This window comes from Spermophilus citellus (assembly GCF_964194105.1).
Source record: "Spermophilus citellus genome assembly, chromosome: 5".
In the NCBI taxonomy this organism is placed as follows: Eukaryota; Metazoa; Chordata; class Mammalia; order Rodentia; family Sciuridae; genus Spermophilus; species Spermophilus citellus.
This window is the reverse complement of record NC_138186.1, coordinates 65,138,345-65,152,568: the sequence shown is the minus strand read 5'-3', so window position 1 is coordinate 65,152,568 and position 14,224 is coordinate 65,138,345. Positions and strand designations below refer to the sequence as shown.

The 14,224-nt window shown below is 33.4% G+C and overlaps 1 protein-coding gene across 1 annotated transcript; it reads left to right on the top strand.

The window, feature by feature from the left end:
* Positions 1-950: 950 nt before the first annotated feature.
* Positions 951-11,968, top strand: LOC308650399 (cysteine-rich secretory protein 3-like; the record flags this gene model as incomplete). Its single annotated transcript, XM_081296430.1, has 7 exons — positions 951-1,022; positions 3,779-3,895; positions 4,645-4,732; positions 6,283-6,428; positions 6,831-6,925; positions 9,323-9,411; positions 11,841-11,968. The coding sequence occupies 7 exons, from the start codon at positions 951-953 to the stop codon at positions 11,966-11,968; spliced, it is 735 nt and encodes a 244-aa protein (XP_081152556.1).
* Positions 11,969-14,224: the final 2,256 nt, after the last annotated feature.

The window sequence follows — 14,224 nt, the reverse complement described above, 5'->3', positions numbered from 1 at the left end:
CGAATTACAGATAAGGTAAGCATCATCAACACCCACAAATTCCCCAGATTCTTAACACTGAACTCTTTCCTTTATTACAGTACCAGGTACAAACACTTATGTTCGATCAGTATGGCCTCAGGTATCTCTGACACATTAAGAAGTCTTCTTGTGATATTAATCTTTTATGTCAGCTTCATACAAAATAATTTTTCTCCATGTTCTTCCTTTTCTGCCTTCATGATTATCAACTTGTTCTCTAACTCTTCTTCTGCTTTTCTTACAACTGCAGAATAAATACAGTCAACATTTTCATACTGCTATTACTGAAATTTTAATGGTGCATAAGTCCTTAAATTTCCTCAACCTTCTATAGAGAATAGATAAAAGAGTGACACTGAGAAAAAAGGATATGTGTCCTTCGTATTCATAGATGTGCTTCAGGAGCTTCAATTTAGCACTTCCAATTGCTCTATATGACCCCATTCTGGAGAGCTTCTGCAGCTGAATTCTCTTTCATTCTACTGTTAGGAAATGGCACATGCTAATTTCTAAATTGGAAAAAAAAATATCAATTTACAAAAAGGATGGCAAGTAACCATCAAGGGCTAATAGCAGTAGTACACCTCTAACAGGAATACTTAGGAACTATTACTAGTTCTGAACGGTCAACTTAAAGTAAGTCATTCCTTTAGTCCAAAGTCAGTAACTTCACAGGTCAGTGTGGTATTAGCATAAATATGTGTGCTTGAGGGGCTTCACTTCAGTACTTCCCTTGTTCTTTCCAATCCTACTGGAAGATGAGCTTCAGCAGCACAATCACACTATCATTCTACTGCTGCATGTGGCACATCCCATGTTCCCCTATTGATCAATCTAGGATAAACAGCTCATTACTCCCTGCACCTGTGTTACCGTGTACTGAGCATCTTTATGCAGGTTTTTGTTCCTTGTGTTCTGTTCTTCCAGTGATGGCATCATATCCAGTGCTGCTGTTCCTGGCTACTGTGCTGCATTCATTCTTTCCTGCATATGGAAATGAGGTATGGCTAAGGTGGCTCATCTTTTCAGAACAATTCAGGCAACCAGGAGGAAACACCAGGTCCTGGATCCATCTCCAAAAGTGAACAGGGCTACCAGGTCTAAGATATGGCAAAGTGTTCACTGGTAGCTCAGGGTAGTTAACACACCTTAGAACTGTGGTAACCAGAGGAGGACCCCAAGCTACATGAGTGTATAGTGCACTGGATATACATTTCCTCTGAATCAATATGGGCATAAACTTAAAATATACAACAAAAATTTCAAAGTGCAAAAAAGAGAGAGAAATATGTTTAATACTTATGAAAATGAAATTGAATATTGGATATATTATGTAATATCTATTATTTTTAATTACACCTATTTTCTTTCTTTTTTAAATTGACCACCAAAAAATTTAAATTGCATATGCCTGAACCCTGTGTCTAGCAGGACAACCCATGTCTATGTGTTTAAACTAATAAATTCCTCCTATTCCAAGAAGTGTGCTTGTTAAATCCAATTCAGTGTCAGCCCCACAGAAAATGAATGATATATGTACACAATCTCAAATTTGTATGACTTTATCACATACATCACTATATTTAATTTTGACAGATACCGTGCTAGAACAATTATACTTGTTTTTTAAGCCTTAAAAAAATCACTATAGGTCTTAGGTGGACTTTTTCCTATACTCTTATAACATATATGATTAGAAACCAAATACTTTATTTATAACATGATACTTTTCTTAAATGACCCCAGGAACAAGGCCAATCATCATGATTTTTGATGGGGTGTGTCTTTCCCAGAGAATATGCTTAATTTTCTCACCAGAAAACTCCTGGATGTTAGATTTGACCATTGCTGTTTGTTCTCACACAGCTCTTGGCTTTTGGCCCACAAGTCCAGCTAGGATTCCCTAGGACTACAACTCAGTTCAAACCTCATTTGATACACAATAATAATAGTAATTGTGTTAACACAATCAAACTATCAACCTGGAGACTTTTTTCTCATTATTGAGGGTTTCATACAAGTAATTTCCTGTCTTTGCAATTTATTTTCTATAAAGATTATATTGTATGACTTTTCCAATGACCTGTTACCTCTCTGGTCTGTTTCCTGTTCATCACGTGTAAAGTTTTAAAAAGGGGAATGACAGAGAGATCCAGAAACATCTTTTGTATAGTCTTTTTAGATCTTGAACATGTAGAATTCATCCTGCCTTCTTCAATATGTCACAAAATTCCTCCTATCATTTTTTGCTATGTGCTATTATAATGATTTACTTATGCCATATTGCTTATGGAATCTAAACACTTTAAATTAGATTCTAATTTTCAATTTTATACTGTGCACTTTTAATATTTCTAGTCAGGTACTAAAAGGTTTATTCATATTTAAATAGAAAACCAAATATGTATCTTAATCAGTAGAATTTTTATCCATAAAGCAAGATGGTATAAGAAGTAAAAAGTCATTACTTCTTTCTCAGAAACCCACATTTTTGTGTTTTAAAATGAAACTAAATTAATCAGGTTTTTGAGGTCAACAGTAAATATCTAGGGGGTGTTACTTTCTGCTTTGATAAAACACAGAAATTGGCCACTTTGCATTCAGTTGTCAAACTGATGAATTTTGTTGTGGAGTCCTTAAACTATTGCTGTAGGACATTGGGCATTCTTTCCACTTTAGTCAGTAGCTGTGCTGAGATCTATTTGAACAAAGCATCAAAATGGCAATGGTCCCTGTTCTTAGGAACATTAAAGCAGGAGGGAGTAATGAACATACTATTAGATAACAGCAATAAAATGTGGTTACATCTGTGAGAACAGAATTTGGAGAGTCTTGAGGTTACTCGGTATGGAGGGATGGAGGATAACTGATCCCAAGGAATAATATGAAATCTAAAGCATTCCTGCCACTTTAGACTTATATTTGAAATTCCTGCTCATTCCTATAAGATAGCATGTTGTTGTGTAAATTTGGATCAGCAAATCACTTTTATCTCTTGTGCCAACAATTCACACAACCTCATTCTACTTTCCAGACCCACACATATACAAAAAAAAATAAATAAATAAACTCAAATATCAGTATGGGAATTAATATCTTCTCAGTTACATTTCTGGTAATAAAAAGATAGTCATCTCTAGTCCATTTATTGAATGACTTCATTCCCTTCAAATTGCCTTGGATATTTTTTTTAAATATGGTAAAATCATCTTTTGAGTGATCCTACAAAATTTGCTACATAATACATAAGTTCTTTTACTACATATGGAGCACTACGTATGCACTTGGTCTATGCCTAAATATTTCTCATCTAGACACCTGACACCCTGTCAGGTGAATGTTACTCCTAAAGTCTACAATAAATCATGTTTGTCCACACTTAACATTTCCTTGCTGCAGCCTAATAGATTGTTAATGTCTTCATGGTTTCTACTGTGTACTTAATGATACCACTCATATAGCCAGAGAAAAAGGAAAATTTTTCTTAAAACCAAAACTGGCATTTGTGGCCTCAGTGAATTTTTTAATTTGTCATGCCATAAATCACATCTCCATTCTCTAAACTTCAGTGGTCTACTTTTCCATTTAAAAGTCATAGCTTTGGCTTAGTTTCATTGGCAATGCTTAACAACTAATGTTGGTTTGCAATAAACACTTTTTGAAATGATTCTTAATCTCTTAAAAAATTAAAGATTTATTAATTATTACATGTAATTTTCAAGTATGTTAAAATAATTCTAATTATGTTTCCCTTTAGAATCAAGATTTGAATGCTCTGTCAACCACTCGAAAGGAAGTTCAAAGTGAGATTGTAAATAAACACAATGAACTAAGAAAAGCAGTATCTCCCACTGCCAGCAACATGCTAAAGATGGTAAGAGTTAGTAATTTAAGGAAGGTAGCTGGAGGCACTCTGAGCTGTGTAAGAGCACACATTTGGTAGGTGGCATCACGTAACATTGTGGCTTAGGAAGAGCTGCCTCTCATTTGTCGTTTCATTTGAGTTGTGTTATGTTCATGGCAGAATTTCTTCATTTCCTTTTATAATGATTAAATAACTTGTCAGCTTTTTGGAGCAATTTAAGTTATGGTAAGAGAATTGAAACCAAATCCTTAGGTATCCAATGAAAGGCCACTGTTCTGCTCACTCTCCTCTAATTCTTAATAATACAGGAGAATCAAGAAGACTTCTTTTAGGATCAGATCAATGAAACAGTCTACTTTTCTGGCCCCAGCATCAAAGGCCATATGTCTCCCTAAATTAATCAATAGGAACAAAACAAAAATAATGGAAGGAATTAGGATGAAGTATGCCAGCTCATTTCTATTGTAAAAATATTTTCAATATTTAACATGATTAACATGACTTAGGTGTGCCTGTTGTGCCATCATGTATAAACCAATACCTGTCTTAGAATATTCAATTACTTAGGGTAGACACAATATGTATACTTCTTTGGAGCAAAAAAACAGTAAATTAATTTTTTTTTGCTAAAACCACTGGCAGATTCCTCTATGGAAATTGTATAATGATGAAAGACCAACATATCTATTTGACTGCAAAGATTAGGCACCTTTGAGTTTGGAGCTATTAAGTGCACATCTTTCCTTTCCTTCTTTTAGAAATGGAGCGATGAAGCTGCAGCCAATGCCCAAAAGTGGGCCAACCAGTGCATTTACAGTCACAGTGCCCCAGATGCCCGAAAAACCAGTATGTACATTAATAAATATGTGTTGGACAAATGGACAATTAAAATAACAAGGGACCATTTTATGATTTTTTGTTAGAAAACTTTAAAAATAACACTGCTGCCTTTGTCTCTATAATAGAGAAAACACTGAGATCACTGCCTTGTACTAATTGTTTGTATTTCATAAATACTCACACAGTGTCATCTTTGAACTTGTAAACCAGCTCAGGAGTCAAGCAGGTCATGGACCACCTTTATTCATTTGAATAAGAAAACCAACTGCTTGGAGTAAAATGATTAATAATTAGTGTCATACCCTAAATTATAATTTCTCAATTCTAACCCAGTATTTCTTTAATAAAAAATGTAGCCTCTTTGTGTCTTAATAATGGTTTTTAAGTTTATAATATATATTAAATTTGATCAAATTATTTCTATTTTACTTAAAAAATATTTAATATATCAGTTACACTTATTTCCTTTTAAAAAAGTGATGACAGAAAATCTGGATATTCTGGGTGCCCACCAAGCATATTTTCTAAGACTAATAACCTATAAGACATGACTTTTACATCAAGGAGCGTGAAACAATGACATAAAATATCACATAAATAAACTATGAGATACCATTTTTTTGAATTATCAAAAAGACCTAGATAATCAAGCTCAACTGGAAAACAGATATCTCACAAGTTTTAACATAGGATCTCATTGCTATTTGTATTACTGATAATACAACTTAAAAATCATGAAGAAGCATGACTATATTTGGTACAAGATTGAAAGAATTGGCCTAAAAGATGCCAATCTTCTGTAAAAATCTTCTTTCTGTCTCTTTTAAAGAAGCTATCAAAGAGTAGTTTACATTCTCTTTAAGAAGTATGCAGACATTACATTTCAAAATCCAAATTTAAACATTTGCAGAGCTTAAAAATACTGAGATACTTTTAAAAATTGAGATTTTTTGGGCTGCAAGACACTTTTTCTTAATTCTAGGAGGAGAGTTTATCCTATGATATTCTGATTGGCTGATTAAAGGGAATATACCCAAGTGACTTTAAAAATACCGTCCGTTGCTTCATACTTCGGGTACTAAAAGATTGCCTGTAAGATTTCTTTCAAAGTGTACACAAAATAATGATCCTTAACAGTTATTCACATTTTTATATATGAAAATCTCTAGTGAGTGTGGGCTAGAGCAGGAAAGAAATTGCAGGAGTTGGTGTCTGCATTCAGGATGATTACCACAGTAATCTGAACCCACATGAGGCAAACACCTTGACAAGTGACTGTATAAATGAGTGAGTCCAGGAAGAGCAGATAGTAAAGGAAGACTTCTCCATCTGCCTCAAGCTTTGCATGTGTGGCCAGCATACATGTGTTGGGCACATCTGACTAACATACAGCCATAGGTGCTAAGGACCTGAGGCACCCTCCTTATGTGTCATCCAGGTGTCAGTGACTTTGGGCACCATGTTTGAAGCATATGGACTCTGTGTCTGTATGAGAGCTTCTATATGTGCATTGCATACTTTATTACTTCCCTCACGAAAGATTTGTTCTTTTATAGATATAAGCTGTGGTGAGAATCTCTTCATGTCAGACTACCTTCCTTCATGGTCAGAAGCAATCCAAGTCTGGTATGATGAGCACCATGATTTTATCTATAATGTAGGGGGAAAGACACCTTCTGCAGTAGTTGGACATTATACTCAGGTAAGAAAAGAACTGGAACACCTGCTGCTCTACATACCCTAGAAGCAAAGACTCTCCAAATTTGACCGATTCGAATGTTGAACTTGAGGGAAGGCCTTAAATAGAGATAGAATTGTCTGGATCTTTGTTGAGTATCTGGGCTGTCATTTTTCAATAGCTCACAGGCTTTTGGTAAAAATTAAAAATTCTCTGCATTTTTATAATATTACTCTAAATGGATAAAAGAGAGTAAATGGACATGAAAATGTAATAATTTTAAAATGCTTTAATTTGATTCTATAAATTAAACATATCCATAAGGCATATGTAAACAAAGTAGCCTTCTTTTCTGGTGTGTAATTCTTCCTATTTTATATTTTCTTCTTCTCTAATGTACTCCTATTTTCACTTATTGATATGTAGGTGGTTTGGTACTCATCTTTCCATGTTGGATGTGGAATCGCCCCCTGTACTAATCAAAATTTAAAATACTTCCTGGTTTGCCAGTATTGTCCCGCGTAAGTGTACATTTTAGAATGTTTTGTTATTAATATCAAATAATACCAAATGCACATTAATGTTTCGATTATAAAATAATAATGAACTAAAAAGTTACTCAAGAAAAGAGGAAGGAAATGAATTTTAGAAGACTTTCTAAAGTTGAGACATACATAACCAAATTCTCAGAAAGAACAAATTCCCAATTCCTAGATTTCTGAAGCTTGGTCCCAATGCTTACGATTTGGTTTCCCTCTCTGGTGCCATTCCCCAGACTTAGTGTTACATTGTGAGTACATGTGTAGTTGTGAGTGATGTACAGTTTTCTGGATTTGTACTATCATATCTTACTAAGTTCACACACTAGAAAGTGAAAGCTTGATGTCAGATCAGGGGTAAAGGTGAGAACAAACGAGGCATGATGTATCTCACTGATTTGGTTATTCCAGTCCTTTCTTCTCAATGTTGTTACTCCTGCTTATCTAAAACCCTTGTCTTATTTCATTAAGAAATGGTCAATTCTTGAGCTTCAAAGTCCTTTAAGAGAGTCTTAATATTTTTCAAATTGTGAGGAAGATAACACCTTAAGCCTTTGCCTCTCAGAATTTGTGACAAAAACCACTGTAGGAGCAATTGATTATGATCTTAATTTATAGACAGAAACCAACCCTTTCTTAAAGAAATATGTTTGAATGTTCCAAAAATTTTAAACGCAATCCTGTGAGTATAATGAACATATATCCACAAACTGTCAGTTAAAATTTCTTTTTTTAAAAAAAAAGTATTTATTTTTTAGTTGTAGTTGGACACAATATCTTTAATTATTTATTTATTTTTATGTGATGCTGAGGATTGAACCCAGGGCCTCGCCCGCGCTAGGCAAATGCTCTACCACTGAGCCACAATCCTAGTCCCTTAATTTATTTTTAATACATAGATTTTTTTTTGTTTTTACACTGGAGGTAGAATGTGTTTTCAACCAAGCTCCCAACATGATTCATTTTGAAGTTCTAGATAACTCAGGTGACATGGTATTCCAGTTTGAAAAGACACTATTCAGTAAGGTCCTATTGGTGTTAGGTTGAGAGTACTGAAAGACCCTAGAAGAAAGCATCAAATGCCTTGGCCAAGAGGAGATATTGAGAGCCTGACACCTGAAATAAGAGTTATTGAATAATAAATGGAGGCAGGGGGAGAATATCCTGAACACTTAGGTCATTTTACAAGTGCTTACATCCACGTAGCTATACTCTATGTGCAGAGACTGAGAGAGCTTCATTGTCTTGGCCCTTGTCCCTCTTGATAAGCTGGAGAAATTCTCTTGTATTTTCACATGTTAATGACCAAGAGGATAAAATTCATAATAAGCTACAGGATAGTGACTGTAACACTGAGATTGTCACCCTTAATCTTTTTTTTTAAATAGATATATTTTTAGTGTGGATTAACCTTTATTATTTATTTATTTGTTTATATGTGGTACTGAGAATCAAACACAGTCCTTCACATATACTCGGCAAGCACTCTACCACTAAGCCACAACCACAGCCCATCACTTTTAGTCTTTTTCTAACGTTCCCATTTTTGATAAACATAAAAATTTCACATCACACACATGCTACTTATAGACATTCCCAAATCTTCTTAAACCCTATTTCCTTTCTCAAACATACACCAAAAAGTATTTGAAAATCAACAACCCCACCTGGAATCCAAAAACTACATTGAAGCTTTGCTTACCCTGTTTCATATTGTAGAAATTATGACATTGTTTCATTTTTAATTGCAAAATACATTTAAGTGGTATTTTTCATACTGTACCCCTTTGAACTACATAATCTTCTTTTTCTCTAGGTAATATGTTTTACCCCTTGCCAGCACCTTGTTGTACTTCATCTTAACAATTCAACCATGTCTGTTGGGAAATGAAGAGAGTATTTCCACATTGAAATGCACTCTCAACACTTTAGACTAGTTATTCTATTTCAGTGTCTCAGGTTCTGAATTCACAGTCAAGGAGATTAGTGAAATGGTGAGTTATTCCCTTACTTTGCATTGTTATCTGAACACACTTAGGTAATGACAGTTTGCATTGGTTATTTAACATAAGTAAAAACATTTAATAAATATCTATGTATGGGGCTGGGGATGTGGCTCAAGCGGTAGCGCACTCGCCTGGCATGCGTGCCGCCCGGGTTCGATCCTCAGCACCACATACCAACAAAGATGTTGTGTCCGCTGAGAACTAAAAAATAAATATTAAAAAAAAATCTCTCTCTCTCTCTCTCTCTCTCTCCTCTTTCACTCTCTCTTTAAAAAAAATATCTATGTATAATGGTGATGAACATTAATCTCAGAGTATAAACTAAACAGAAAATCTTTTTAAATGACATTTTTTTTTTCATTTAAAATTGCAGTGGCAATTATCTTAGTAGAATAAATACCCCTTATGACAAAGGAGCACCTTGTGGCAGTTGTCCTGGTCATTGCGAAGATGGACTATGCAGTAAGTTCAAAGTGATTACCTTGTTAGTGTAGTAAAAGAGCATGGCATTTTATTTTTAAAGAATTTAAAACTCTGAATGTAATCAATTTAAGTGATACCTTCATGCAAACCAATAACATAAGAGTATTTTTAAGTACAAATTTTTCACGTTTCTGTAGCTAAGCATTATTTGAAATGAACACCCTATTATCATATATAATCTAAAGAATTATCCACAATTTATGTGTATTTATGACTATACTTAGCTTGTTATATATTGGCATCTATGAAAATGTTTCCATGGGAATAATTCATCCTTGTATCAAGATTAGTGTCATTAGCTTGAAGCAGAGGCCTGCAATCCCAGAGATTCAGGAGGCTGAGGCAGGAGGATCACAAGTTCAGTGCCCTAAGCAACTTCATGGGCCCTGTCTCAAAATAAAAATAAAGACTGGGGAATGTAGCTCAATTGTAATCCTGGGTTCAGTCTTCAGAACCAAAAAATAAAAAGAAAAGGGAAAAGACTAATGTCAATGTCATTATATCAAAGCTGGCATTTTTAAAAGGGAAAACAGATACATATTGAAGGGTTTTAAATGATACAATATGGCTCAGTCCAGAGAGGCAAAACAAAAATAGCAATTTTTATATGCCAATAAATTTATCACAATTCCCTAATTCATCCATAATGTTCTTAGAATTGTTACATTTAATTTAAAATAACTTACACCTCCTTTCGTTAGTAATGTGTGTACATTTTTAAAAGTTAAAATCAAATCCATATATGATATTATTTCAAATGTTTTAGAAAAGAGAGAGTAAAATAAATATCATATATGACCTAATATTCAGTATTATTAATGGAATTACAAAGAGTAAGGATTTGGGTTTGTAAAATTATTTGTGTTAGTAAAATTATTATGAACAATGCAAGTGACCAATTCACTAAGATTTTTTACCTTTCAAACTACATTCATCTGAGTAAATTATATAAATTCTTTCTGAATGAATTTTGAAACTATTCTTCAGCATTTTGATAATGTCAAACCTCTAACTAAAGGAAATAAAATCCAAGTGTCCATACCTAGCTAAGGAAATTTGAGCCTATCCATCAGTAATGAGTATCTACCTGAAAGATTTTACACAGAAGTGTTATGATCAGGAGTGTGTTTTATAAAGAGTTCCTGGAGGTAGTATGAAGAAATAATAGAATAAAAGCTAGCTATGAGACAGTTGATAAACATGGACTCACAAACAAATGTAAATCTTTTCTGTATTAGTGCCAAAGGAATGAAAAGTAGTAAGCAGCTGAGAGAGAGAGAGAGAGAGAGAGAGAGAGAGAGAGAGAGAAGAATAGTTAGTAATTGTTGGTTGTGCTTATTAAATGCTGATAAAAAAAATAATAAAGAGAGTGCTGGTTATGGTGGTGCATGCCTGTAGTCTCAGTTGCTTGGGAGACTTAAGCAGAAGGGTCACTTGAATGAATGAATTTGAGACCAGCCTAGATGACATTGGTGAAACCCTTTCTCAAATATCTAAAACAAAAAGTAAAAAGAAACAAGATCCTGTTATTTCCTAGTTCCTGTTTTGAATTATTCAGTTGTTAGAACTGCCATTTCTCTGAAACTGGGTCAATGGAAGGTTATGGGCTCCTTGATATCAACGAAATGTAAAGATTATAGATAGGATGATGAATATAATTTGAGATTTGTTCAATTTTTTGTCCACTGAGGGGTGTTAGAAAATGGAAATGTTCGATACTCTATATCTTTATCTTTCTACAAAATTACTCCTGTGAGAAAGACTAGTGACATTAGAGTCTAGGTGAACTGTGTCCATAAAAATTTCTATAATAATGAAAATATTCAGTATTTTCACTATGCTCTAAGGTAGCCCCCTTTTAGATTTCAGTGACTATTGAGCACTTGGTATAAAACTGGTGTTGCCATGGTTCTGAAATATTACTTTTAATTAAATGTAAGATTGAACAAGCATATGTCTAGTGCTATCATTTTGGATAACGCAGTTCTAGACAGATTCACTTATGTGAATTTTATTCTAATTTTTTTATTTGGAATATATTTTATTTTTTCCACATTTTCTATTGGTGCACTATAGTTGTACCTGTGGTGGATTTGTTGTGCATATTCATACATGCTTAAAATATAACAATATAATTTGACCAATACCACTCACTAGCATTTCCTACTGTACATTTTTTTAAATAGAAAGCCAAATTTATCTTAGAAACATTTTGAATCCTCAAATTAAACAAAAAAAAAAAGAGATCAAAGTTTGTTCTTCTCAAGATTGAGACAATCATCAAAGTGTAATGAGATCAACTTGGTAGCTCACTTCCCTTCTCCAAATTCACATTGAATTTACTGTGTGTGTTGCTGCTATGGAGGAAAACGATAATAAGGTTTTTAATTTTTTTTTTTTTATTTCAGCCAATGGTTGTGATTATGAAGATGACTATGCTAACTGTAAAGATCTGAAAAATGCACTAACCTGTAAAAATCCAATTATCAAGAATAGTTGCAAAGCGACCTGCGATTGTGAAAACAAAATCTATTAAATAATACGTGCCCATGAGGAGTGGTAGGTAAAGAAAGTCCAAATCATCTGTTGACATTTGATGTAAACTACCAGGAAAATTATGGGCAGGTTAGCTGCAAATTTTATTCCAAGCAGTGAAGAATCCTTTTCATCTAGATCTGCTTCTTATTTTACAGAAATCTTTTCTATGCAGATGATTAAAAAGAAAATCCATGATAACAACTTTCGATTTTGATATATGAATTTTTTAATTTAAATTTAGTCAAGTTGAGGATTCTAAAAATTATACTTTCCTCTGACTAAAGTTGCTAAAAATCTAGATTAAAATTGAGAATTATGTTCCCAGAACACAATATACTCAAAAAACAGAATGTGATTGTCATTGTCACATGAGTCCTAGGCTATAGTCATTCTTTCTTGTTCCACCTGAGTAACTCTAAAGAAGTGTCCATGTATACTGTCTTTAATTCCTTCTCATTTATTCTTCTTCACACTCATCTGGATCTCAGTCTCATAATTAAATTAAAACTGATATTCTCAGTTAACTGGCGTTCATTTTGCCAAAATCAATGAAGACTTTTGATTCTTCTTTTGCAAAAATTTTACAGTAGAGTATGTCACACTTGCCTTTCTAAACCTCTCTTCCCTTAGACAAATCTTCCTTAAAAAAGAATTCAAAATCATTTAAGCATGCAATCTTCCCTCAAGAAGTCAGAACTCAGTCCCATCCCTTTTTGAATCTTCTCTGAATTCATTGACTTACTTTCTAAAAATAGACAATGGAAAGGGAATAATATTCACTTTACAATGGATAAATCTGACAAATGTCATCCTACTCAAGTAATTCGAATTCAAAACTCTTTTATTGATATTTTAAATGAAGTACTCTTCCTTGAAACACTTTCAAAATACAACTTTTAGAACAGAAAATTTTTATTCAGGATAACTACTTCAACAATTTGGACTATTAACAGGAAACAAAATGAAAGTTAATCTTAACAGCATGTTAATCCTTTCTAAGATTGGTTTGAATTTATGATTATTTGTTTTTAATAATGTAATATTACAATACTTATAATGTCTTATTAATAGCATTGTAATAACATTAAATTTCTTATCCCTCACCACATGAATTTGTTGTATTTAGCCCATCTCTCACTTAACAACCAGTAACAGAGATTTGTGGGTATTAAGTACGGAAATATCCCAAAGAAATTGCTTATTCATAATTTGGATAACAATCCTTAATTTTGGGTATATTAACATGAGTTCTTTGTATTTTTCAAAGTAATAGATTATGAAAACAAAATATGAAGACAGTTAATTTTATCTGAAATTTGTATAATGGCTCTATATTAGAAAGAGAGAGGAGCTGATGGAGAGAAAAATATAAAAACATGCAAAAATGTATACTTTAAAATATATGCATTGCCTATTCTATATATAATATTACTGGGTGGATTATTCAGCTGTTTACCAACTAATGCTTCACTGTGTAAAAATTATGTAGCAATGCATTATCCCTAGTTTACATTTTCTGGCCATTTTTTAGAATGCAACTTAGTATTTTGCTGCTGTTATCAATAGGGAGATCCAGCAATTCATAATTAAAAACACTATGATTAACTCATAAAAATCAATGACTATAATGATTTCTATGTAACTACATTATTGGTCATTTCATCACACCAAATTCTTCCTAGTGTTATAAAATGTGTGTGTGTGTATATATATATATATATATTTTTTTTTTTTGGGGGGGGGGAAACCAGGGATTGAACTCAGTGGCATTCAGCCACTGAGCCATGTACCCAACCCTATTTTTCTGTTTTATTTAGAGACAGGGTCTCACTGAGTTGGTTAGTGCCTCACTATTGCTGAGACTGGCTTTGAACTCACTATCCTCCTGTCTTAGCCTCCCAGATGCTGGGAGTACAGGTGTCCACCACTGTGCCTCGCTAGTAAAATGTATATTTGACATTCATTATCACATTAGCAGTTTTTCTTACTGCTGCCATTTCCCATAGACATCACCAATATGCAGTGTTAATATTTTTTTCAATTTTAGCCATTCTTATCTAATGTAATTTCATCTCAATGTAGTTTTAGTTTTCATTCTCTAGATATTATTGAGACTGAGCACTTTTTCATGTACTGTCTTATATCTTCTTTGTATAATGTCTATACAAATGTTTTGCTCCCTTAAGATATTAAGCCTAAAAATTGTGATGTGTATTAGGATTCTCTAGAGGTACAAAACCAAGGCAATGTATAT